At 47.4% G+C, this 16,953-nt stretch overlaps 1 protein-coding gene across 2 annotated transcripts in view; it reads right to left on the bottom strand.

The window, feature by feature from the left end:
• eif2a (eukaryotic translation initiation factor 2A) overlaps window positions 1-16,953 on the bottom strand; it is a 121,792-nt gene that overhangs the window by 45,695 nt on the left and 59,144 nt on the right. For both annotated transcript variants that reach the window (XM_034165456.1, XM_034165457.1), the window contains exons 9-12: window positions 14,792-14,908; window positions 8,362-8,518; window positions 8,207-8,291; window positions 3,714-4,037 (exon numbers count right to left, since the gene is read on the bottom strand). In XM_034165456.1, coding sequence (XP_034021347.1) covers window positions 3,714-4,037; window positions 8,207-8,291; window positions 8,362-8,518; window positions 14,792-14,908 — 683 coding nt within the window. The remainder of the gene's footprint in view (window positions 1-3,713; window positions 4,038-8,206; window positions 8,292-8,361; window positions 8,519-14,791; window positions 14,909-16,953) is intronic.

Raw genomic sequence — 16,953 nt, 5'->3', positions numbered from 1 at the left:
CATCAGACTGTCTACCTCCCTCCTGTAGGCTGCCTCGTCTCCGCCAGTGATGCGTCCTATCATGGCGGTGTCATCGGCAAACTTGATGATGGTGTTGTTGGGGTGGGAAGCGACACAGTCGTGGGTGAACAGGGTGTAGAGGATGGGGCTCAGGACACAGCCCTGTGGGATCCCCATGTTGGTAGTGATGGTGGCTGACGTGTTTCTCCCGATCCTGACAGACTGTGGCCTGCCATTCAGGAAGTTGAAAAGCCAGTCACAGAGGGAGGGGGAAGTCCGAGGGCTAACAGTTTGTGGGTGAGTTTGTGGGGGACGACCGTGTTGAAGGCGGAGCTGTAGTCTATAAAGAGCATGCTAATGTAGGAGTCTTTATTTTCCAGATGAGAGAGGGAGATGTGAAGGGTTTTCACTCTCGACGGTATCAACTCAAGATGTTTCAAGCTTTTTTTGTTCCTGGTCAGCCTCATTTAATTTGTTCATATTCATCCATACTTGTTGGCACACTAAAGCATTTACCACTTAGTGAAAAATTACAACACTGAAAAGTCATTTTGGTGTTGAGGACACAACGTCATGAACTGTTTCAGGTGTTATTTTATCTCAATCTTCTTGTAGACCTATCCTAAGGTGTCCAACAATACAGAGCTGTTGCATTTTCTTGCTTCAAAATTCTCCACACATTCTCTACTGTGAAGTTTGACAAAGGTTTCCCAAAGTAATCACTTGCCAATGTGGATATATCAGCTACTGATGAATGACGGCATTAATGCAGTGCAGTCTGAGGGACTGAGATCACGGGTGTTTAGTTTGGACACCTTTTTCTGATTTGAGGTTGTAGGTCTTATCCAAGAACCACAAACTAAATGTTGTGTTCTCAGGTAAAGCAGAGACTGAGGAGGAACTGTGACAGTATAGACAAAGAAACTCAGGCAAGTTGTAGGTTTGATTTTTATCCCCCTGCCCTCAAAGTAGAGAAGCTTGAATCTTCGACTGGACTGGGTTGCTTGACACAACGACGTTTCGCTTCAAATCGCAGAAGCTTCCTCAGCTAAAATTCTTGCTCTGGTAGTCTGACTTCTGTCTTGACCCTTATAGAGAAGAACAAACAGAAGCCACAAAAGCTGGAGTTTTAAACCTAACCAGACCCCTCCTACCGAGAGGCAGACTCTATTGGCTAGTGACTTAACAATTGCTTTAATTAGCCCCTATTGTGCTCTAGTTAGCATCCTCCTAATGACAGGGGAGCTGTCCCTCCTAACGATGGGACTGACGCCTCTCCTGATGGCTATCCTGATGTGTCTCCTGATGACGTGAATGACTCATTACCATGAACAAAACACTGAAACTGCTTAGACCTGAGTACCCCATTGTAAACAGGGGACAAACCCCCTCCCCGGTTAAGGCTGGGTTTCAACTGTTTCACATACAATGCCTCCTTCACCCCTCTCTCAAACCATTTCTTCTCTCTGGTTAAGATTTTAACTTCCTTGTCCTCAAACGTGTGGTTAGTGTCTTTAAGGTGGAGATGAACTGCAGACTGAGGTCCACTGGCACCCTCTCTTGCTGTGCTGGTACAGCCTTTTGTGTAAATGTTGCTTAGTCTCACCTATGTAGTGTTCTTTACAGTTTTCCTGACATCTGATAGAATACACTACATTGCTCTGTTTGTAACTAGGGATCCTGTCCTTAGGGTGAACTAATTTCTGTTTCAAGGTGTTAACAGGTTTAATGTAAACTGGGATTTTGTGCTGTCTGAAGATCCTCTGTAGTTTTTCCTCTACTCCTGCTAAATAAGGGAGAGAAACTCCTCTTCTTCTTGTCTCGTCTCCTGTCTGTCTGGTCTCTTTGTTCTCTGGGACTTCTGCACTTTTCCCAGGGACCATCGTGGGTACCCACATACTGTGAGGGCTTTCCGGACAAGTTGTTGTTCTTTAGCCCTTCCCTCTGTAGTTGTGGGCACCTGTAGGGCTCTGTGTTGAAGAGTCCTGATCACCCCGAGCTTGGGTTCAAGGGGGTGGTTTGAGCCAAAGAGCAGATATTAGTCAGTGTGAGTGGGTTTTCTGTAAACCCCTGTCTGGAGCTGCCTGTTCTCTCCAATCGTAACATCACAGTCCCAGAAGGCTAAATGTTTGTTTCTGGCATCCTCACGTGTGAACTTGATATTGGCGTCCACCGAGTTGATGTGCTCTGTAAAGTCCTCAACTTTTTGTTGCTTGATTTTAACCCATGTGTCATCAACATATCTGAACCAGTGACTGGGAGAGATGCCCGTGAACGACGTCAAGGCTGTCTTCTCCACTCATGTACAAACTGGCCACATTGGGGGATACTGGAGACCCCATCGTACAACCATGGATCTGCCTGTAGTAATTCCCCCTAAACAGGAAATATGTGGTGTTAAGACAGATCTCCAAGAGTTGGCAGATGTGGTCTGGTGTGAGTTTGGTCCTTTCAAGTAGAGACGCATCCTTCAGCAGTCTCTGCCTCACAACTGAGACGGCCTCAGGGGTGGGGATGCAGGTGAACAACGATGTCACATCAATTGACACCACAGTTTCATCTGCCTCCAGCTGTAGGTCCTTGATCTTGTTCACAAAATCTTGTGTGTTCTCCACATGGTGATCTGAGTTAGCCAAATCCACTTTAGATGCTTGGCCAAATTGTACGTGATGGAATCTGTGCTACATACAATAGGCCTGAGTAGTGGCACGTCCTGTTTGTGGATTTTGGGCAGTCCATAGATGCATGGAGTGGCGTCCCCAGGGTACAGTCTGTAGTATGCCTGCCTGTCGATGAGTCCCTCTTTCTCCAGGTTTTGGAGGTAGTTAATGATTTTCTTCTTATAGCCGCTTGTGGGGTCTCTCTTCAGACGCTCGTATGTACTGGAGTCACTGAGCAAGTTGTTGATCTTGGCCTCGTAGTCCGATGTGTTCAGGACCACCCTGTATCTGCCTTTATCCGCTGGCAGGATAAGGATGCTTTGGTCCCCCGCCCTCAACTTTTTTCAGATGGGTTGGTGAAGATCAGAAACATCACCAGATCTGAACATGATAAAAATCATTCTCCTGAAGTGTCTGACAGTGGCAACTGAAATAACACTGATGAGGCAAACTCCCCTTCAGCACAAACGCAGCCGGAATACAAGCCAGGACCAAATAACACAGGAACCAAAAGGAAAACTCACTCATCTTCATCTGGGATTGGGTTGCGGATGCAACAGCTGCAGTAGGGGACCACAAACTCCCCCTTCCTGGACCACATTAACCGCTTCTGACTGGGGGTTTCCTGAGGCATTCCCAGGCCAGTGTGGACATATAATCTCTCACTTAGTCCTGGGTCTTCCCTGAGGTCTCCTCCCAGCTGGACCTGCCTCTCTACGGAGGTGTTCTAGGGGGCATCCTTACCAGATGCCCGAAAAACCTCAGCTGGCTCCTTTCAAAGTGAAGGAGCAGCGGCTCTACTCCAACAACTGTGGATAATTCGGGCAAACATGACTCCTTCAGGAGGTTCAGGCAAGTAAACCCAAACCAGACCTGGAGTTCAAGGTTTTCACTGATTTATGTCCGCTGTCACCAAGTCTGGCTCTACAACAAAGGTACATCTTGCAAAACACGATGGTACCTGAATTCCACAGGTGGTGAGCACAAAATGGTTACAGAACCAGACCCGTCTGTGTGCTACAGCAGTAACTGTGTAACATCTCCAGAACTCACCAGTTTGGAGCTGGCTGTGGCTGGTAGGTGTCTCAGGGCAGGGGGGCGATAAGCTTGAGTGGGTGTGGCCTGAGTGGTTCCGAGCTCACTTTTCACTGCCTGGTACTTCACAGCCCGTTCAGGAAAGGTGCCATCAGGGAAAGGCTGCCAAAGAACCTCCCAGAGCTCAGGAACAGCACATTTGTGCAGCACTGAGCCAGTGTAGTGCCAGATCTGGTAACTGTTATTGACTCGCAGCCGTGGCGAGCACGTCGCTGTGACGACATGCTCGCCATCAGGAGACCAGGAGAAGTGCGTGGCATCTGGGGCCTGTGGTTTGGATACCTGGTGGACACAAAGTTTGGACACTGTGGTGACAAACGGTAAACACATGGCTTCCATCAACCTGGCAAACAATTTCTAGACACTATTACAAATGACTTACTTTCAAAAGTTTCATGTTAAAAAAACGTGTGTCGAGTTACAGCCTTCCCTTCAGACCCACGATAGATCAGAGAGTTATGTCAGCTTTTATTCATGGTGTCAGATTTTCAACCACGTCAAACACTGGAGAAGAGCATCACTGAGAGTTAATAACTGTGGCTGTATGTGAAGAAGCAGTGATAAAAGATTTGTTTTCCTGTCTTTGGTCAAGCACGTCTCTGAGAGAGGACTTAGACCAGCACACAGTGGACCACCTGCCCAGGCTGAACAATGCTGGAATATCTCATTTCAGTGACAGGTCTTTTTGATTTTTTTTTTTTACTTTCAGGAATTGGTTAAGCAGCAGACACTGTCACCATCACACCTTCCTTCTTCCTTCAATGATGAGGATGAATCAGCTTCACTGAGAGGATGTTTCCAAACAACTTTACAGAAACATTCTAATTTTTAACTGCTGTTATATTTCAAACCTCAAATAACACAGTTACAAATTTACACAACCAACTCAGTCATGTGGGGTGTGCAGCCAGTACACTCTGAGCGCCGTCCCAAGCCCGGATAAACAACGAGGGTTCCGTCAGAAGAGGCATCCGGTGTAAAAAGCTCCAAAATTAAAGATGCAGATAAATCAAATTTCCATACCGGATCAGTTGAAGACCCTCCATGTGCAGAGGGTATACTTATTCAGGAAGTCAGGGTGGGCGGCTCCATTTTGTCAAGGAACTTCCGGTTTGTCACTGCATCTGATGATTAGCTACGTGGGAACACAGTACGCTAGAAGTGTCCAAACATGAGCAGCATTAATTGTTCAGCTCGTGGGTGCCACAACAACTGGAAGAAGAGGAAACTATCACTTTCAGAACTATGTTTTGAACATGGAAAGTAGAGATCTGAGTGCTGTGGACCAGCATTTAACTTGTTCCCTCCTCCATTGCAAGACGAGGCTCTCCGGTGCTGGTTAATAGTGCTGAATTTGAAAAATCCACCCAAACGTCCCGATGTCTGTTCTTTTCATTGTATGGAGAAAAAAAACCCCACACCACTGGATCTTTGGCGTTTGATACAACCAAACACTGCATGAAATAACACCATACATGTATTAACGTTACGTAATCTTGGAATTACGGTGGTCCTACTTGTCGGGTAGTATTTTAACTTGATTGTGCTTTTATACAAGCTGCGCAGTGCTGCACGGCATGAAGCTCATAGTTCCTCATAGCCAAACCGTCCACGCCAAGTCACAACACAAAGTAGTAAAAATAATCGAGGGCCACTTTTTCATGTCATCTTCCCACTCTGTTATGACCCGTGGCTGAGCCAGAGTCGATCCCTTTGAGCTTTTCAAAAGGGTTTTTGTTTCTACCCATGGAATATCTTCCATTGTTCTATATTGAAAACACTGCTCAGCGGAAGTCCTTAGACAAAACGGAAATACCTCTGTTGTAAAAGAGGGCGGGGCTGAATAAGGTGAATATAGGGAGAAGGATGCTGAGGATGGATCCACCAGGCAGGAGGAAAAGAGAGAGAACAAAGAGGAGGTTTATGGATTTGCTGAGGGAGGACATGCAGGTAGTTGATGAGACAGAGGAAGAGGAAGACCACAGGGCTAACACACACAGACAAACACTTTCACACACACTCACTTACAGCCAATTTAGAATCAGCAGTTCACCAAACCTTCATGTCTTTGGAAATGGGATGAAGCCAGAGCACCCAGATGGAACCAACTTGAACATGAGGAGAAGATGCAATCACCACACAGAAAGGACCTGGCGGCCACCAAAACCTTCGCCTGGCGGCCACCACGGCCGTCGCCTGGCGGCCACCACGGCCGTCGCCTGGCGAACACCACGGCCGTCGCCTGGCGAACACCACGGCCGTCGCCTGGCGAACACCACGGCCGTCGCCTGGCGAACACCACGGCCGTCGCCTGGCGGCCACTAGACCTTTCACCTGGCAGCCGCCACAACCTTCACCTGGTGCGCACCAAGGCCTTCGCCTTGCGGCCAACAAAGCCTTCGCCTTGCGGCCAACAAAGCCTTCGCCTGGCGGCCAACAAAGCCTTCGCCTGGCGGCCAACAAAGCCTTCGCCTGGCGGCCAACAAAGCCTTCGCCTGGCGGCCAACAAAGCCTTCGCCTGGCGGCCAACAAAGCCTTCGCCTGGCGGCCAACAAAGCCTTCGCCTGGCGGCCACCAGGGCCTTCGCCTGGCGGCCACCAGGGCCTTCGCCTGGCGAACACCACGGCCTTCGCCTGGCGAACACCACGGCCATCGCCTGGCGAACACCACGGCCATCGCCTGGCGGCCACCACGGCCATCGCCTGGCGGCCACCACGGCCATCGCCTGGCGGCCACCACGGCCTTCGCCTGGCGGCCACCACGGCCTTCGCCTGGCGGCCACCACGGCCCTCGCCTGGCGGCCACCACGGCCCTCGCCTGGCGGCCACCACGGCCCTCGCCTGGCGGCCACCACGGCCCTCGCCTGGCGGCCACCACGGCCCTCGCCTGGCGGCCCCCACGGCCCTCGCCTGGCGGCCACCACGGCCCTCGCCTGGCGGCCACCACGGCCCTCGCCTGGCGGCCACCACGGCCCTCGCCTGGCGGCCACCACGGCCCTCGCCTGGCGGCCACCACGGCCCTCGCCTGGCGGCCAACACGGCCCTCGCCTGGCGGCCAACAAGGCCCTCGCCTGGCGGCCAACAAGGCCCTCGCCTGGCGGCCAACAAGGCCCTCGCCTGGCGGCCAACAAGGCCCTCGCCTGGCGGCCAACAAGGCCCTCGCCTGGCGGCCAACAAAGCCCTCGCCTGGCGGCCAACAAAGCCTTCGCCTCGCGGCCACCAAGGCCTTCGCCTGGCGGCCACCACGGCCTCGCCTGGCGGCCACCACGGCCCTCGCCTGGCGGCCACCACGGCCATCGCCTGGCGGCCACCACGGCCATCGCCTGGCGGCCACCACGGCCATCGCCTGGCGGCCACCACGGCCATCGCCTGGCGGCCACCACGGCCATCGCCTGGCGGCCACCACGGCCATCGCCTGGCGGCCACCACGGCCATCGCCTGGCGGCCACCACGGCCATCGCCTGGCGGCCACCACGGCCATCGCCTGGCGGCCACCACGGCCATCGCCTGGCGGCCACCACGGCCATCGCCTGGCGGCCACCACGGCCATCGCCTGGCGGCCAACAAGGCCCTGGCCTGGCGGCCAACAAGGCCCTCGCCTGGCGGCCAACAAGGCCCTCGCCTGGCGGCCAACAAGGCCCTCGCCTGGCGGCCAACAAGGCCCTCGCCTGGCGGCCAACAAGGCCCTCGCCTGGCGGCCAACAAAGCCCTCGCCTGGCGGCCAACAAAGCCTTCGCCTGGCGGCCAACAAGCCTTCGCCTGGCGGCCAACAAAGCCTTCGCCTGGCGGCCAACAAAGCCTTCACCTCGCGGCCACCAAAGCCTTCACCTGGCGGCCACCAAAGCCTTCACCTGGCGGCCACCAAAGCCTTCACCTGGCGGCCACCAAAGCCTTCACCTAGCGGATACCAAAACCTTCACCTAGTGGCCATCAAAATCTTCACCTGGCTGGTGGCACTTAGTAGCCACCTAAGCCTTTGCCTTGCAGCCACCAAAGGCAAGGCCCAGTGGTCACAAAAGCCTCAGTCACTTGTGTGCTTTCAAGAGTAAATACAATTGGAAGAATCCCAGCCACTCCTGGGAAATGTACGTACATGCTGTTTCAAGCATTTCTGTTCGTACATCGAGATGAGAAATGGCAGCCCTGAAGATGGACTGTGGCTCCTTATGAGGAAGCTGACATTTATGGATATCTCTAGAAGTTCACTGTTCTCACTGCACACAGACACACTTCTGATGCTCTTAACCAGGACGTCATTTAAGAAATGCTCACACCAAATACTGGTTTATGTTTATTCTGGTTAAACACTGTGTATGTTGTTCAATAATAAATAAAAACTAGACAGCAAAGATACACCGAATAAAACATTTGCACAGTATTGTAGTGGATTAGATTGACTTTGAAGTTAATGGTTTGACATTTTCAGCTGATTCAGTTTTATTTCTGCCTCACCTGCTTGTATTTCTTCACATCCCAAACCTCCATCTGACCCCGCAGGTTTCCAAACCCAGCCAAGACCAGGAGTTGGCCCTGAGGACTGAACAGGAACCACATTAAGCTGCACAGGTCAGGATGGTCCATCTGCAGATAACACGGCAGATTCTTACCTGTAGTAAGCAGCGTTCCGAGGTCCAGTGCCAAAGTCAAAGACAGGGTCACACTTTAGGTTGAAGATGGTGGCTTTGGCAGGCATGAAGCCGTACACAACACAGAACTCAGCAGAACTTGGACTCCACGCCACATCATAGATCGGCCCGTTTTTAGCTGTTTCAAACCCAGAGAAAAATAAAAACAATCCTCTGTGAACTCCACAAACCTACTTCAGTCCACAGGCCCATTCTGGCTCTGTTGGATGAGAGTGAGGACGTGTTTTAAGCTGAGGACATTTTGGGGAAAAAATTACCTTCAACTTCAGCAAAGCAATAAAATGATCCTTTAAATAAGCGTTGGTTCACATGTGGCAGGCGTAAGAAGGCTCATTAAGGTAAGAATTTGTTTTGGTGACCTTGGTAGAATGTATGTCCTATGTCGTTGTCAGATTTTGGTTGAGCGCACTGATAGTTGTGTATTTCTGAGTAAAACCTTTCCCACTCTTGACTGATGTGTGTCTGGGTGGGCCCTCTGACGTCATTTGCTACATGTGGTTTGCTTTGTGCTCTTGGGGAGACACACGTGCTGCGCGGTTGGAGGAGAAATGATTTTTTTTTATTTGAAATGTGCACTTTTGTGAAGGTCTCAGGCGGCTTTCTCATAAGGAGATTGACTGCTGGGGGGTTTTAGGGATGGAAGTAAGTGCGGGTTTGCAGCATCCCACACCTTTTTCCCCTTCATCGGTTCAGGGTGTGTTCAGGGCCGTTACAGCCGCTGTGAGGAGCACGTAAGTCCACCGCCACACTTCCAGAAGACTAGGGAGGAGCTAGTTTAGGGACTTTTGGTGGAAGAACTGTGGAGATCCTCTTTTATTTTGGTGTAACATTGCAACATATCATTTAATCCTCTGTGGTTTCAGGTAGGTTTTCTTTCTGATTTGTGTTACAAAGGACAAAGTAGTGGGAGGTTTTGTGGAGTCGCCCTCTGTGAGTGGTTTGGATCTCTGCACTAAACAGCAGTTGGCTTCCATTGGAGAGTTTTATAAAGTGGATGGAGGAGATTTAAGGAAGAGTTTGGATCATGTTAAAGGGAATTTGAAGGCAGCATTGATGGAGAAGGTGTATTACCAGATGAAGGTGATGTAGCTGCAGATGAAGTTAATATGCTTTAACGTTTGAACAAAAACAGAGACTGCTGATGTTACAAATGAAGAGGGAAAACTTGGCACTTGACAGGGAGAGACTTCAGTTGGAGCAGAGCAGGTTAAAAATGGCTTCTGAAAATTTGAGTCCATGAAGGGAGTTTGATTTGGTGTCCAATCTGCACCTTGTTTCTAGGTTTGAGCAGAGTGATCCGGACAGATTTTTTGCCCTTTTTGAGAGAGTGTCTAAGTGGAGGGGCCAGCCTGAGGCTGCTCAGGTTGTTATGTTGCAGTCTGTCTTTAGATTTAAGGCTCAAGCAGCATATTCAGCTTTGAGTGAACACGAGAGCCACGGGTACAGAACTGTCAAGGAGGCTGTGTTCAAGGATTATGAGTTGGTTCCAGAAGCCTATAGACAGCGTTTTAGGAAGAAGGGTGAAGGCAGTCCAATGTGGAGTTTGCTAAAGATCTGTGCAAACATTTTAGTAGGTGGTGTTCTGCTCTAGATGTCACTACTTATGAAGAGCTTTGTGACCTAATTGTACTTGAACAGTTTCTTGACTGTGTTCCAACTGAAGATGCTCCTCACATACTTGAGAGGGGAAAAGCTGCTGGATCTGAGGCAGCTACGACTGCTGAGGACTATAGTTTGGCTCATAAAAGATACTCATACTCATAAATACTCATAAAGATGCTCCCTCTCTGATTTTTCCACCACTAAACCTGTGAGTCATTCAGGGTTTGTTAGGTCTGAACCAGCTGGACCTGATTGTTTTTTAAGTCCATGCGTTCTGATCTGATTGTTGCCATGAAAGGGTCACTGGAAGAGTGAATGTCCCGTTTTGAGAAGCAAAGTTGGTATTTTTCCTAAAAATGTTGAACCTGCTGCATTTACAGGCCGAAGGGAAGATGCCACACTTTTAAGTGCCAAGTCTAAAAACTGCTCTGGTTTGGGGGCATTTGTTTCGGATGGTTTTGTGTCACTTTGCGGTAATGGTTGTAAAGTGCCAGTGAGGGTTTTGAGGGATACTGGAGCAACTGATTCCTTCATTCGAGCTTCAGTTTGATCATTTTCAGAGGATACTGATACAGGTGACTGTGTCATTGCTAGAAGTGTCAGTTTGGTTCCGCTGAGTGCATCTTTGCACAAGTTTTTCTGACGTGGTCTTGTTGAAGGAGGTGTTCACCCTGCAGTACGTCCAGCTGTACCAGTAGAGGGCGTGAATGTCATTTTGGGTAAGGATTTAGCTGGTGATAGAGTTTCGGCTTCTGATTGTCCTGTTAAAGTTTGAGCTCGAATCAAGAATCCAAACGACTGTGAGCGGGACTTTCCAGAGGTGTTTACGGCACCGTCACCAGGGCTAAGGCTAAGTCTGACACTGTTAATGATCCGTATGATTTTGAACTTAATTTGTCCTTCCCTAAGTCACTTTTAATCTCTCAGCAGCAATCGGTCACTGAGTAGAGAGCAGATGCATCCTTGAGTGCACTGTTTGACAAAGTGCAGCCCACCACAGAGGCAAAAAGTTCAGTATCTGGGTATTTTCTTCAGGATGAGGTAGTGGTTAGGAAACGGATTCCTCAAGGAATTGATCTCCTGGGAAGTCCAGTTTTTCAAATTGTGGTTCCTACTAAATTTAGAAATTATCAGGTTTGACTGGCAAAGCAGGCTGGACACAAATGCAGGATGCAGAACCACAGCTCTGTAGTTTTAAGGTGTTTACTTGAGACGTTAGCAGTGGTCAGTACACAGGCAGGCAGACCAAAATGAGCAACAGTACAAAAAACATCATGCAGATTCTGACAGAAATAAAGTGTTTTCTTCCTCACATGATCAAACAGGCCATTTAGTAGTTAACAAAACATACAATCATATTCTCCGTTATTTTTTCTGGCCTCGTTTAAAGTGTGACATTACAGCTTATATCAAAACTTGTCATCAGTGTCAAGTAAGGAGCAAACCAAACCAGTCTATTAGACCAGCGCTACTTCATCCAATAAACAAAAACTGAAAATCCTTTTGAACATTTGATAACTGATTGTGTTGGGCCTTTGCCTAAATCAAAATCTGGTTCTCAGTATCTGCTAACTGTTATGTGTCTGGTTACTTGTTACCCTGCTGCATTACACAATATTACTGTGAAGTCTATTGTTAAGGTATTAACTCAGTTTATAGCCATATTTGGTATTCCTAAAATCATCTAAAGTGACCAGGGGTCAAATTTTTCTTCACACCTCTTTGCCCAAGTCCTAAAACAACTTAACATGAAGCACAATCAGGCCTCGGCGTATCACACACAGAGCCAAGGAGCTCTGGAGAGGTTCCATCAGACATTGAAGTCCCTGTTGCGCTCTTATTGCGCAGAGTTGTGTGGGGATTGGGAAGAAGGTCTGCCATGGTTACTTCTGGCAGCAAGAGAAGTTTGTCAGGAGTACTGGTTTCAGTCCAAATGATCTGATCTTTGGTCATAAGATACGGGGTCCGTTGGTGGTACTTCGTGATAAGTGGGCCTCAGATGAACCTCCTGCTAATTTGTTGGACTACAACCCCAATTCCAATGAAGTTGGGCCGTTGTGTAAAATGTAAATAACAGAATCCAATGATTTTCAAATCCTCTTCAACCTATATTCAATTGAATACACCACAAAGACAAGATATTTAATGTTCAAACTGATAAACTTTATTGTTTTTGTGCAAATATCTGCTCATTTTGAAATGGATGCCTGCAACATGTTTCTAAAAAGCTGGGACAGTGGTATGTTTACCACTGTGTTACATCACCTTTCCTTCTAACAACACTCAATAAGCGTTTGGGAACTGAGGACATTGTATTCTGTTTTTATTTACATTTCACACAACATCCCAACTTCATTGGAATTGGGGTTGTATGTAAATAGTTTTGGCTTCTACATGGCAGGAAAGTTGGCTAAACAGAAAGTGGCAAACACTCAGCACTAAATGAAAACTTTGTATGACAGACAATCTGAGAAGCAGCAGTTCAGTGACGAGGATCAAGTTTTGGCTTTGTTGCCAATTGTTGGGTCTCCAATCCAAGCAAAATTTCATGGTCCTTATTCAGGAAGCCAGGGTGGGCAGCTCTATTTTGTCAAAGAACTTCCGGTTTGTCACTGCATCTGATGATTAGCTATGTGGGAACACAGTACGCTAGAAGTGTCCAAACATGAGCAGCATTAATTGTTCAGTTCGTTGGCGCCACCACAACTGGAAGAAAAGGAAACTATTGCTTTCAGAACGATGCTTTGAAAATGGAAAGGAGAGATCTGAGTGGTGTGGACCAGCATTTAACTTGTTCCCCCCTCCATTGAAAGACTAAATTTGAAAAATCCACCCAAACGTCCCGATGTCTGTTCTTTTAATTTTATGGAGAAAAAACCCACACCACTGGATCTTTACCCAGAGAAATGACTGGACTACAATGTTGAAGAAGCCATGGCGGATGCTAGTGAGACAAACGGGTAAGCTGTGTTTGTAGTGTTAGCTGCTATCTAATTTTTTCATTTTCTGGCGTTTGATACAACCAAACACTGCATGAAATAACACCATACATGTATTAACATTACGCAATCTTGGCATTACGATGGTCCTTCTTGTCGGGTAGTATTTTGACTTGATTCTGCTTTTATACAAGCTGCGTGGTGCTGCGCCGCACGAAGCTCGTAGTTCCTCATAGCCAAACCGTCCACGCCGAGTCACAATACAAAGTAGTTAAAAATAATCGAGGGCCACTTTTTCATGTCATCTTCCCACTCTGTTATGACCCGTGGCTGAGCCAGAGTCGATCCCTTTGAGCTTTTCAAAATGGTTTTTGTTTCTACCCATGGAATATCTTCCATTGTTTTATATTGAAAACACCGCTCACTGGAAGTCCTAAGTCAAAACGGAAATGCCTCTGCTGTAAAAGTGGACGGGGCTGAATAAGGTGAATACTGTTGTGAAGCAGCTTTCAGATCTTAACTATCTCATTGCAACTCTAGACAGGAAAAAAAACTTGTCAGCTTTGCCATATTAACCTCCTGAAACCCTATTTTGTCAGAGAGTCTTTACAATGTCAGTCTAATTCTGCAGTTTTGACTGCCTGTGGAGTACCTCAGTCAACTTTTCGTGGGGGGGGGGGTTGTCATGCCAGATGAAGCTGTACTTTGTGGTCGTTAGAAAACTTCTGAAACTTTGGAAAAGCTGAAATCCTTATTTGACCATTTTCCTCATGAAAGAACTGGACAATTGGCAGAGTTAATTAATGATTAGCAATCTTTGTTTGGGGATACACAGACTCGGACCAATCTGATTGAACATGATATAGATGTGGGTGATTCAAAAACAATCTGGCAAAGATTTTTCCGTGTCTCAGGTGAAAAGCAGAAGGTCATTGATAACGAGGTGGAATATATGCTTGATAATAATCTGCCTGTTCCCTCTGCTTCTAATTGGGTGTCTCCCTGTTTGATTGTGCAGACATCTGACAAGTTTCCATGAATGTGCACAGACTTAAAGTTAATGCAGTAACAAAACCTGATTCACTTCATCTTCATTTTTTCATTCATTCATTCCCTGCGTTGAGGACTGTGTTGACCAGGTGAGAAGCGCACTATTCGTGAGTAAGCTTGATCTTCTTAAAGGGTATTGACAAGTGTCTTTAACCCAGAGAGCACAGGAAATATCTGCGTTCATCACTCCTTCCAGTTTATTTTTGTATACAGTTATGGGTTTTGGCCTAAGAAATGCTCCACCAACATTTCAAAGGATGATGAATCGTGTTGTGAATGTTATTAAAGGTTGCGCAGTCTACTTAGATGATGTAGTGGTGTACAGTGACATCTGGGTTGACCACCTAAAGTGGCTGCGGGCATTGTTTGATCGCTTAGCCCATGGGAATCTCACTTTGAATTTGGCTAAATGTGACTTTGCTAAGGCTACAGTAACCTATCTGGGCAAAGTTGTTGGGCAGGGTCAAGTTCGGCCTGTGATGGCTAAAGTTACAGCAGTTTCAAATTTTAAGATCGTTTGATGTGTACACCATTGTATTTTGTCTTCTCCACCTCCATAAGGCGCTAAAGTTGCTGGGGTTGGAGTTGGCAAGCTAGGGGTTGGTGTTTTGGGATTCTTGGGGACAGACGACACCGCTGAGGTGGTTTTTGAGCTGCTCTTTGCTATGTTCCTTTCTAAATTTGTTTTGCCTTTTAATTTGTCTGCAGCAGTACAAAATGGAAAAAAAAAAATCAAAAGTCCAAAAAGAATTAAACCCCAACAAATAATAAGACATCCACAAACAACTATGAGTACTTACGAAGCTGAACCACAGCGCTCTCTCCATTTACAGCCAGGTAATGCAGTGTCTGCTCGCCGTAATATGAAGCGCCTGTTTTGTCGACCTCAGTGCTCGCTGTCACCAGGACCGCCGTAGCTGTTGGAAGGAGTTTGGTGGGTAAGGTTGGACAAAACAGAGAATTTAATATCAGCAATTTTTGTTCATCAATGTCTTGTCTCCACGCAACTACATTCACACAATGCACAGTTGTGCATCACTTCTATGAGTTGTTTGTGTGATATTAAAAAATTGACAGAAGGGTAGTCCAACCCTGTCAACACAACGAAAGCCAGAGGGCTGAAGAAACCACCTCGACACAAAGTAAGACAGAGGGCGAAGAAGAAGCCACATCCAGTCCAAGAAATCCAGAGGGCAGAGAAGAAACCACACTGAGACCAAGAAATCTGCAGGGCAGAGAAGGAATCCTGTTAACCCCATGAAAGCCAGAGGGCTGAGAAGAAACCACCTCGACACAAAGAAAGACCAAGGACTGAGAAGAAACCACCGATACAAAGAAAGACTCTGGGCCGAGAGGAAACCACCTAGACACAAAGAAAGACTCGGGGCCGAGAGGAAACCACCTCAACACAAAGAAAGACAGAGGGTTGAGAAGAAACCACCTTGACACAAAGAAAGACAGAGGGTTGAGAAGAAACCACTTTGACACAAAGAAAGACAGAGGGTTGAGAAGAAACCACTTTGACACAAAGAAAGACAGAGGGTTGAGAAGAAACCACCTTGACACAAAGAAAGACAAAGGGTTGAAAAGAAACCACCTTGACACAAAGAAAGACAAAGGGTTGAAAAGAAAACACCTCGACACAAAGAAAGACAAAGGGTTGAAAAGAAACCATCCCGACACAAAGACAGAGTTGAAAAGAAACCATCTTGACACAAAGAAAGACAGAGCATTGAGAAGAAACCACCTTGACACAAAAAAGACATAGCGTTGAAAAGAAACCACCATGACACAAAAAAAAGACATAGCATTGAAAAAAACACTTTGACACAAAGCAAGACAGAGGGTTGAAAAAAAACAACACCTTGACACAAAGAAAAGACAGAGCTTTGAGAAAAACCACTTTGACACAAAGAAAGAGGTCTGAGAAGAAGCTGCATCGAGACCAAGAAATCTGGAGGGCAGAGAAGGAACCCTGTCAACCCAACGAATGCCAGAGGCCCAAGAAGAAACTGCTTTGACACAAAGAAAGACAGAGGTCTGAGAAGAAGCCGCTTTGACACAAAGAAAGACAGAGGTCTGAGAAGAAGCCACATCGAGACCAAGAAATCCGGAGGGCAGAGAAGGAACACTGTCAACCCAATGAAAGCCAGAGAGCCAAGAAGAAACCACCTTGACACAAAGAAAGACAGAGGGCCGAGAAGAAATCACAACAAGCCTAAGAAATCTGAAGGGCAGTGAAGGAACCCTGTCAACCCAACAAAAGCCAGAGGCCCGAGAAGAAACCTCCTTGACACAAAGAAAGACTCAGGGCCGAGAAGAAACCACCTCGACACAAAGAAAGACAGACGGCTGAGAAGAAACCACCTCGACACAAAGAAAGACAGAGGGCTGAGAAGAAACCACCTCGACACAAAGAAAGACAGAGGGCTGAGAAGAAACCACCTCGACACAAAGAAAGACACAGGGTTGAGAGGAAACCACCTCGACACAAAGAAAGACAGAGGGCTGAGAAGAAACCACCCCAACACAAAGAAAGACAGAGGGTTGAGAAGAAACCACCTCGACACAAAGAAAGACAGAGGGTTGAGAAGAAACCACCTCAACACAAAGAAAGACAAAGGGTTGAAAAAAAACACCTCAACACAAAGAAAGACAAAGGGTTGAGAAGAAACCACCTCGACACAAAGAAAGACAGAGCATTGAGAAGAAACCACCTTGACACAAAAAAGACAGAGGGTTGAAAAGAAACTACCTTGACACAAAGAAAAGACATAGCATTGAGAAAAAACACTTTGACACAAAGAAAGAGGTCTGAGAAGAAGCCAAATCGAGACCAAGAAATCCAGAGGGCAGAGAAGGAACACTGTTAACCCAACGAAAGCCAGAGACCCAAGAAGAAACCACCTTGACACAAAGAAAGACAGTGGGCCGAGAGGAAATCACAACAAGCCTAAGAAAT

Source organism: Thalassophryne amazonica, unplaced genomic scaffold, assembly GCF_902500255.1.
Source record: "Thalassophryne amazonica unplaced genomic scaffold, fThaAma1.1, whole genome shotgun sequence".
In the NCBI taxonomy this organism is placed as follows: domain Eukaryota; kingdom Metazoa; phylum Chordata; class Actinopteri; order Batrachoidiformes; family Batrachoididae; genus Thalassophryne; species Thalassophryne amazonica.
This window is presented reverse-complemented; position numbering and strand designations above follow the sequence as displayed.